Raw genomic sequence first — 10419 nt, forward strand, 5'->3', positions numbered from 1 at the left:
CCACTAGATGACATGACATCTCTGACTATCTGAAAACCCTTTCTCCTTGTCCATGTGACTCTTCTCTCCAGAACCATCAACATGATCAAGCTTCTCATACATGTAGCAACTCTACCACTATGGGTGACAGGTACTAAATCCCTCATGAAAGATAGATTTACTACTGAAATATATTGCTGTCAATATGCTGAGTAATACTGTATCTTTCAGATGGTCTGTTTTCATCCACAGGGCTGTCACAAACAGACAAAGTTCACCAGACTCCTACTGCAATACTAAAAGGTCCTGAAGACAAAGTTAATCTCACCTGCAGCCACCCTTTTTCAAGTTACGACAGGATACTGTGGTACCAACAGTCAGCCCAAAACACTGCTCTGAAACTCATTGGGTATGTGAGATTCACCAGTCCAACGGTGGAAGATTCCTTTAAAGGGCGTTTTGATGTCAGTGGAGATGCTGCAGCTAATAAAATGGCGTATCTACATTTTCCCAAAGTGACAGAAGCTGAAGACAGTGCAGTGTATTTCTGTGCTGCTAGTGAAGCACAGTGTTTCACTATACCCTCTCTCCTCTACAAAAACCCTCTCTGATCCTCTCATATAATACTGACTACAGCTCTATACACCTGCACCTGTCTTCAACCACTTCAACAACACTTTGCCATGAACTATTAGATATCAGACAGATGGTAATGATACTGTTATAAGTGGCTAGTTTAGATGGTTTAGGTATGGGTGCCTGGACCAGGGCCGGTGGAATGGGAGGGTTTTACGGGGCCTGAGGCAGGGCCGGTGGTATGGGAGGGCTCTAGGGGGTCTGAGACAGGTCCTGGGGTATGGGAGGGCCCTACGGGGCCTGATGCAGGGCCGGTGGTATGGGAGGGCCTTAGGGGGTCTGAGACAGGGCCTGTGGTATGGGAGGGCTCTAGGGGGTCTGAGACAGGTCCTGGGGTATGGGAGGGCCCTACGGGGCCTGATGCAGGGCCGGTGGTATGGGAGGGCCTTAGGGGGTCTGAGACAGGGCCTGGGGTATGGGAGGGCCCTACGGGGCCTGATGCAGGGCCGGTGGTATGGGAGGGCCTTAGGGGGTCTGAGACAGGGCCTGGGGTATGGGAGGGCCCTACGGGGTCTGAGGCAGGGCCGGTGGTATGGGAGGGCCCTACGGGGCCTGAGGCAGTGCCGGTGGCATGGGAGGGCCTTAGGGGGTCTGAGACAGGGCCGATTGTGTTGGAGGGCTCTAGGTGGCCTGGGCTATGGAATGTGGTATGGGATGGACCTAGGGAGCCTGGGCAAGGGAATTTGGTGTGGGAGTGCCCTGGGGTCCAGGGAATGTGGCTGGGAGGGGCCTTATACTTTCTCTGTCCAGACATGATCAGATACAAGGGCTACATACTGTATTGAGTGACTGAGCATGGGTGAATGAGTGTGTGTGTATATGTGTATGTGAAGTGTGTCAGTATCAGTGTGTGTGGCTGAGTAGTAGAGACCTGAGGGGTAGAGACCTGAGGATGTCTGAGTAGTAGAGACCTGAGAATGGCTGAGTGGTAGAGACCTGAGGATGGCTGAGTGGTAGAGCCCTGAGGATGGCTGAGTGGTGGAGACCTGAGGATGGCTGAGTGGTAGAGACCTGAGGATGTCTGAGTGGTAGAGACCTGAGGATGTCTGAGTGGTAGAGACCTGAGAATGGCTGGGAGGTGGGACAAAGGAGGTATCAGAGGCATGCTGAGTGGGAATAGGGGCTTCGCAGTAATCTAAAACAATGATAACTATCCTAAAGGACAATATTCAAGGCATATTGACATTTGAGAGAGACATAATGGGAGGCATAAAGCAATCACAGGTGTTGATATGGAGAGCTAGCTAAGACAACAACGGGTAAGACAACAACAGCTAATCTGCTAAGACAACAACAACAGGTAAAATGGAGATGAAAGGGCAGAGAGGGTCAGTTAACTACACACAGGGCCTGAGTTGGAGGCTGGGGCCGACAGATAAACAACAAATAAACAAAATGGAGTACTGTGATGAATGAACAGTCCAGCAGCCATCAGCTATGTAGCCAAGTGATCATAGGGTCCAGTGAACAGCAATAGATGGAACAGGGAAGCTGCTGGGTAGTTGTTACTACAGTGCCTTGCGAAAGTATTCGGCCCCCTTGAACTTTGCGACCTTTTGCCACATTTCAGGCTTCAAACATAATGATATAAAACTGTATTTTTTTGTGAAGAATCAACAACAAGTGGGACACAATCATGAAGTGGAACGACATTTATTGGATATTTCAAACTTTTTTAACAGTTCAAAATACTGAAAAATTGGGCGTGCAACATTATTCAGCCCCTTTACTTTCAGTGCAGCAAACTCTCTCCAGAAGTTCAGTGACGATCTCTGAATGATCTAATGTTGACCTAAATGACTAATGATGATAAATACAATCCACCTGTGTGTAATCAAGTCTCCGTATAAATGCACCTGCACTGTGATAGTCTCAGAGATCCGTTAATAGCGCAGAGAGCATTCTTCACAATGCTGTCTGTGTGAGTGGACTAATTCAGTTTGTCTGTGATGTGTATGCCGAGGAACTTAAAACTTGCTACCCTCTCCACTACTGTTCCATCGATGTGGATAGGTGGGTGTTCCCTCTGTTGTTTCCTGAAGTCCACAATCATCTCCTTAGTTTTGTTGACGTTGAGTGTGAGGTTATTGGGGACACAGCGTTTAAAGTTAGCAGGACGGGGCTAGTAGAAGCGCCTGCTCCGACGTCTACTACCTAGCAAGCTGGGGACACAGCGTTTAAAGTTGGCAGACTGGGGCTAGTAGAAGCGCCTGCTCCGACGTCTGCTACCTAGCAAGTGGGGACACAGCGTTTAAAGTTAGCAGGACGGGGCTAGTAGAAGCGCCTGCTCCGACGTCTACTACCTAGCAAGCTGAAGACATAGCGTTTAAAGTTAGCAGGACGGGGCTAGTAGAAGCACCTGCTCCGACGTCTACTACCTAGCAAGCTGGGGACACAGCATTTAAAGTTAGCAGGACGGGGCTAGTAGAAGCGCCTGCTCCGACGTCTACTACCTAGCAAGCTGGGGACACAGCGTTTAAAGTTAGCAGTCTGGGGCTAGTAGAAGCGCCAGCTCCGACGGCTACTACCTAGCAAGCTGAAGACACAGCGTTTAAAGTTAGCACGACGGGGCTAGTAGAAGCGCCTGCTCCGACGTCTACTACCTAGCAAGCTGGGGACACAGCGTTTAAAGTTAGCAGTCTGGGGCTATTAGAAGCACCTGCTCCGATGTCTACTACCTAGCAAGCTGGGGACACAGCGTTTAAAGTTAGAAGACTGGGGCTAGTAGAAGCGCCTGCTCCGATGTCTACTACCTAGCAAAGTGGGGACACAGCGTTTAAAGTTAGCAGGCTGGGGCTAGTATGAGCGCCTGCTCCGACGTCTACTACCTAGCAAGCTGAAGACACAGCGTTTAAAGTTAGCAGGACGGGGATGGTAGAAGCGCCTGCTCCGACGTCTACTACCTAGCAAGCTGGGGACACAGCGTTTAAAGTTAGCAGTCTGGGGCTAGTAGAAGCGCCTGCTCCGACGTCTACTACCTAGCAAGCTGAAGACACAGCGTTTAAAGTTAGCAGGACGGGGCTAGTAGAAGCGCCTGCTCCGACGTCTACTACCTAGCAAGCTGGGGACACAGCGTTTAAAGTTAGCAGTCTGGGGCTAGAAGAAGCGCCTGCTCCGACGTCTACTACCTAGCAAGCTGGGGACACAGCGTTTAAAGTTAGCAGTCTGGGGCTAGTAGAAGCGCCAGCTCCGACGTCTACTACCTAGCAAGCTGAAGACACAGCGTTTAAAGTTAGCACGACGGGGCTAGTAGAAGCGCCTGCTCCGACGTCTACTACCTAGCAAGCTGGGGACACAGCGTTTAAAGTTAGCAGTCTGGGGCTAGTAGAAGCACCTGCTCCGACGTCTACTACCTAGCAAGCTGGGGACACAGCGTTTAAAGTTAGAAGACTGGGGCTAGTAGAAGCGCCTGCTCCGATGTCTACTACCTAGCAAGCTGGGGACACAGCGTTTAAAGTTAGCAGGCTGGGGCTAGTATGAGCGCCTGCTCCGACGTCTACTACCTAGCAAGCTGAAGACACAGCGTTTAAAGTTAGCAGGAAGGGGCTAGTAGAAGCGCCTGCTCCGACGTCTACTACCTAGAAAGCTGGGGACACAGCGTTTAAAGTTAGCAGTCTGGGGCTAGTAGAAGCGCCTGCTCCGACGTCTACTACCTAGCAAGCTGGGGACACAGCGTTTAAAGTTAGCAGGCTGGGGCTAGTAGAAGCACCTGCTCCAACGTCTACTACCTAGCAAGCTGGGGACACAGGGTTTAAAGTTAGCAGACTGGGGCTAGTAGAAGCGCCTGCTCCGACGTCTGGCAAAGGACGGTTGGGGGCACAGCGGATGGAGTTACGTCGGCAGACCAGTTGTGGTGGAACGGTGGGGCTTCGTGTCGGCAAAGGGTCCAGGCCAGTTGGCGAAAGAAGTATTGTGGTTGTAGTAATTTAGTTTGCTAGCCGAGAGATGCGCCTGGCTCACGGCTAACTGGTGCTAGCTTCAGGACAGGGGCATTAGCCACTATAGCCTTTCGGTAGCAGCTAGCTAGCAGCGATGATCCAATGCCAAGGTCCAGAGCTTACTGCAAGGATCCGGTGGACTAGTGTAGTTCATGCAGTGTTGGGGAAGAGTCCGGAAGGCATCAGCTGTGTTGCCAAGTGATCACTGAGCGGGACGGGATGTGGGCCACTCTTTATCACTTTATCACAGTACTACGTCACACCAGACCAATGTCTGCCTGCTTGAATGCCAACAACTCTGATACACATTAAAACATGAAATGACCCATGGCATCGATATGACCTCACTCAGAGATAAAATAATAGAACATTCAGAATGGGTGAATATTTCCTTTAAACATCAATCAACTACCTCCAGATATCAGTGCATCAGATCTCCCTCTCTGCACTACTAAACCCTGCTTCCTGTCCCACATAGACTCCTCCTGCAGGGTTCATCTCAGGTCTCTGATGTTTTAGATGTTCTCATGAGGAGGCAGCATCCCTCTATAAGATCACTGAGATGAGTTGATGAGAAGCCACATCTAATTCATGTGGAGTGGTTTGTCTGTCTCATTCTTTCTGTCTCCTTAACAGTGAGTCAACATGATCAGAATTCTTATCTCCATCACCATGGGTTACACAGCCTGGGCTGCAGGTATTCGGATCATTGATTTCATCAACTAATAATATCCTCAATTGATTGTTTAATTCAAGTAAACGTGTTTGTCTCTCTCTCTCTCTTTCTCTCTCTTTCTCTCTCTCTCTCTCTCCAGGTTCTTCTCTCAGTAACCAGGTTCACCAGAGTCCTGCATCCCTGTACAAGAACCAGGGAAAGTCGGCTAAGATGGTGTGTTCACATAGTATATCAGGCTATGATCGCGTCCTCTGGTACAAGCAGTCCAACTACAGAGAATTTGTGTTTTTAGGATACATGATCGGGACATCTGGATTTCCTGAGGCTGGATTTGATATAGAAGGAGATGCTAATGCAGGTGGTACCAGCACCTTAACCATCAAACAACTAACTCCAAATAGCAGTGCTGTGTATTACTGTGCTGCTAGTTTACACAGTGCATCAGGTCTCCCTCTCTGCTCTACAAAAACCTCCTCCCTGGTGTACTGTAGACTAATCACACCTGTATTAACATCACACTGTATCTGACTCTGATTCAATGCCAAAACACTCACCAGCTGGTCTAACAGAAAGGGGAGGTTCCCTCTGATATACAGGAGACCATGATACAGTATGGTATGATATCATGTCTTTCCTGTAGGTGGAGTTACAGCTCAACTAATCCATGTGGACTCACCAGACACAGTACCACAGTAAACTATGGTGTGTAGTAAGGAGTCTGAGAGTTGAAGATCCATGTCCTTTTGAAGGTTCATCTGGACTCAGTGTTGAACTAACAATCTTTCACTGTTGGATATTTTCTACCTATTAACCTGAATCTCTTGATTATTCTTGATCACAGGTTAGATACAATCTAAAATAATCTATAATTCCATATATTTCCTGAATGACTACAGTAGTTATAACAAACAGGTCTCTCTCTCCTCTTCTGTAACAGGTGAACTGCTCTGTTCTAGCGTTCTTCAGTCTCCATCTTCAGTATTTCAGAGTTCTGGAGAAACTGCTGTCCTGTGCTGTTCACACAATCTCCCCAGCTACAACACCATACTGTGGTATCAGCAGGTGGAACACACTCTCCCCAGCTACAACACCATACTGTGGTATCAGCAGGTGGAACACACTCTCCCCAGCTACAACAACATACTGTGGTATCAGCAGGTGGAACACACTCTCCCCAGCTACAACACCATACTGTGGTATCAGCAGGTGGAACACACTCTCCCCAGCTACAACACCATACTGTGGTATCTGTTGGAACACACTCCATGATGGGGTAGACCTAGAGACTTAAGCTGCTCTGATTTCCCAGCTAGCAATGAGGAATCAGCCCAAGTGCAACGGCCAACGTCTTTCTACCAGAAATCAGCAAACTTTGCCGGCATCTCGCTAGAATCTCCCCAGAAGCGACACAAAACAAATAAAAAAAATGTATACAATATTACTCGATTTAGTCATTTTAAATATTGCTATTTTGTACATACATATTATACTCATCCACAAAAAAAACATTTTGTGTCTGGTGACCGTCTCAGCGTGCATGTGCCCGGCCCACCACAGGTGTCACTGTAGTGGACCAGGACATCCCTGCCGTCCAAACCCTCCAATAACTGGGCAAATTGTGCGTATCCTCAAAGGTCACCCAGTCATGACTGGCACAGGTCTCGAACCAGCATCTGTAGCAACAAAGTTTGCACTACGATGCAGTGTCCTAGACCGCTGCACAACTCGGGAGGCTCCATCCACAAAGTTCTTAATGCTTATCAATTGTCTTGCACAAAGTATCAAAATACTAAAAAACTACACAGGCCTCTTAAAGAATTTAATTTAAATGTTAATTGTATTTTTTCTGCACAGAAACAATTTGAAAATATGGAAAAATAAATAATGAAATATTAATGATATAAAGCAGCCCGTTTAATCATCTGCCAGAGTGAAGCCACAATCGGCCCAAGAACCAAGTAATAAATTTGGGCCAGATAACTCACACCGGTATCGTCCCGAGCTCAATCCCCGCATCCTAGCCATAAGTAATACTGCCGAAGGCGGCCCAGACTCGGGCCACATGACGTCGGCCGAGTTGAACTCTCAGGCGGAATCGACCCAGATCCACTGTGCTAGCTGGGATATCTACCATGATGGGGTATACATAAGCATGAATTTCGTCAACAAGAAGTACAATTTTGCAGATAATAAACTTGATATCTCTAATATTGTATAGCTTTGGGATCGTGACAATACGTACTTTGAGGAAAATAGGACATTTTCTCGACTCATATCCCGACTTTGAGAAGGGATCGTGTGATGGTTATTTTAGCAACTGCGTGACGCAGCATGACAACATTTTATTAATTGGTCGATAATATGCTGGGTGGGGTGTTTTGTACACCAATGAGATTCCTATCTCCTTTCTGTAATATATTTGGCAATGCTGTTTCAGCTGTTATACTTGTTTTAGATTATGTTTTAAATTGCATAGATCATAAATCTCATTGTGCTGCCATATTTCTAGACTTTTCCAAGACATTCAACACCATTGAACATTCCCTACTCATTCAAAAACTGTCTGAAATGGGCCTGGACAATGAGTCTTGCAAATGGTTTAAGAACTATCTGACAGACAGGACACAATGTGTGCATTCTGATGGTGTTGAGTCTAGTTTCCTCGATATTAGGTGTACCACAGGGCTCAGTATTGGGACCATTTCTCTTTACTCTTCATATTAATAATATTGGTCTTTGTATTAAATCCCTTGATATTTTTCTGTATGCAGATGATATGGTTATGTATGCCATAGCACTGATTGTTAATTAGGGATAGGTGTCCCGCTAGCTTCCGGTGAAATTGGAGGGCGCGCAATTCAAGTAAATATTTATAATATTAAACATTCATGAACATATCTTATATCATTTAAAAGCTTAACTTCTTGTTAATCTAACTGTATTGTCAGATTCCAAAAAGGCTTTACGGCGAAAGCATACCATGCGATTGTCTGAGGACGGCGCCCCAAATTAACATATTTTTCAACCAGCACAGGCTTCACAAAATCACAAATAGTGATCAAATAAATCACTTACCTTTGAAGATCTTCCTCTTTTGCAATCCCAAGGGACCCAGCTACAACCTGAGTGGTTCGTTTTGTTCGATAAAATTCATCTTTATATCCCAAAAAGTAAGTTTAGTTGGCACCATTGATTTCAGTAATGCTCAACAGACAGACAAAGGAGTCCAAAAAGCAACAACGAAAATTCGTCCAAACAAGTCAAACAATGTTTTTATTTATCTATCTAAAATTTTAATAAACTAAAATACGGAAAGAAGTATGTTCAATGGGAAAGGCAAATTCATACGTGCTGCTCACACGCCAAAAGACTGATTTATTGAAATTCAGGAAACTAGACCCAAGCCCAGAGAGGTTTTAAGTTGTTGCACAGAACAAAATGTATAAGATCTCCAAAGCCTTTGTTAACTTCAGACCTTATATCCCAAAACCCCATTATTTCCCCCCTTCATTTCTCCCATAGCAAGGGTCAACAAACCAGAGGTAGAAAATGCTGACTCATTTCCATCTCTTAGTACTACAAGCTGGCGAGCTCTATAGGATAGAATATAATCTGTAAAGAGCTGATGGTCTCATCATGGACTGTAGGGGGACCTCTAACTTTAATCATGTGAATGTCTCTACAGTCTGAACAGCTAATTAGCATGATGTATTCATATCATCAGTCCCTCCCACTTCACTGACATGTTGAATATGGAGGAACCTGCCGTGGTCTACTGATTGTCATCTATTCACCTATGTGACACTCCTCTTGTTTTATATACATTGATACCAGACTCTTTCCAGCACTCTCACATATAACGTGATCAAACATGTTCACATTTCTCTTCACTGTTACTGTCTCACTGCTCTGTGCTGCAGGTACAGTTTCATAATGTTTCATTTATTTAACCAGGAAAGTTAAGAACAAAATTCTTATTTACAATGAAGGACTTCTCTAGTTATAGATATTGATGTTTCCAAGCATATGTTCCTGAGTCTTGATGTATTCAGGTGTAACTGTACCTAACTCTATTGATTTCATTCTCGCTGTGTCCTTACAGGTCTTGTTGAGGGGAGTGGAGTCACTCAGACACCCACCATACTCTGGGAACTGAAAGAAATTGATGCTCAGATGAACTGCAGTCACACTAAGGGATCTAGCTACTACCAGATGTACTGGTACAGACAGCTACCAGGAGAGGGAATGAAGCAGGTAGTCTTCATTACTCCCAGTTCTCAACCTGACTATTCAGGGGAATTCAGTAAAGACAAATTCTCAGCCAGAAAGGCTGTAGCTGAGAGTGGATCTTTCACAGTGAAGAAGTTGGAGACAGGAGACAGTGGAATGTACTACTGTGCTGTGAGTGAACACAGTGATACAGACAACAAGTACAGCTGCACACAAACCCCAGTATTTCAACAGGATGTAATATAATATGTAAAGAGATGGTCTCATCACATACTGTAGGGGGACCTCTAACTCTAGTTCTTCTAATGTCTGATGGTCTCATCACATACTGTAGGGGGACCTCTAACTCTAGTTCTTCTAATGTCTGATGGTCTCATCACATACTGTAGGGGGACCTCTAACTCTAGTTGTTCTAATGTCTGATGGTCTCATCACATACTGTAGGGGGACCTCTAACTCTAGTTGTTCTAATGTCTGATGGTCTCATCACATACTGTAGAGGGACCTCTAACTCTAGTTCTTCTAATGTCTGATGGTCTCATCACATACTGTAGGGGGACCTCTAACTCTAGTTCTTCTAATGTCTGATGGTCTCATCACATACTGTAGGGGGACCTCTAACTCTAGTTGTTCTAATGTCTGATGGTCTCATCACATACTGTAGGGGGACCTCTAACTCTAGTTCTTCTAATGTCTGATGGTCTCATCACATACTGTAGGGGGACCTCTAACTCTAGTTCTTCTAATGTCTGATGGTCTCATCACATACTGTAGGGGGACCTCTAACTCTAGTTCTTCTAATGTCTGATGGTCTCATCACATACTGTAGGGGGACCTCTAACTCTAGTTCTTCTAATGTCTGATGGTCTCATCACATACTGTAGGGGGACCTCTAACTCTAGTTCTTCTAATGTCTGATGGTCTCATCACATACTGTAGGGGGACCTCTAACTCTAGTTC

General features: G+C 45.8%; 1 protein-coding gene across 1 annotated transcript; it reads right to left on the minus strand.

Moving 5' to 3' along the window:
• Nucleotides 1-724: 724 nt before the first annotated feature.
• Nucleotides 725-1369, minus strand: LOC118944279 (extensin-like). The gene has a single exon (XM_036962746.1). The coding sequence runs from the start codon at nt 1367-1369 to the stop codon at nt 725-727; it is 645 nt and encodes a 214-aa protein (XP_036818641.1).
• Nucleotides 1370-10419: the final 9050 nt, after the last annotated feature.

This window comes from Oncorhynchus mykiss, chromosome 25, assembly GCF_013265735.2.
Source record: "Oncorhynchus mykiss isolate Arlee chromosome 25, USDA_OmykA_1.1, whole genome shotgun sequence".
Taxonomy (NCBI): Eukaryota; Metazoa; Chordata; class Actinopteri; order Salmoniformes; family Salmonidae; genus Oncorhynchus; species Oncorhynchus mykiss.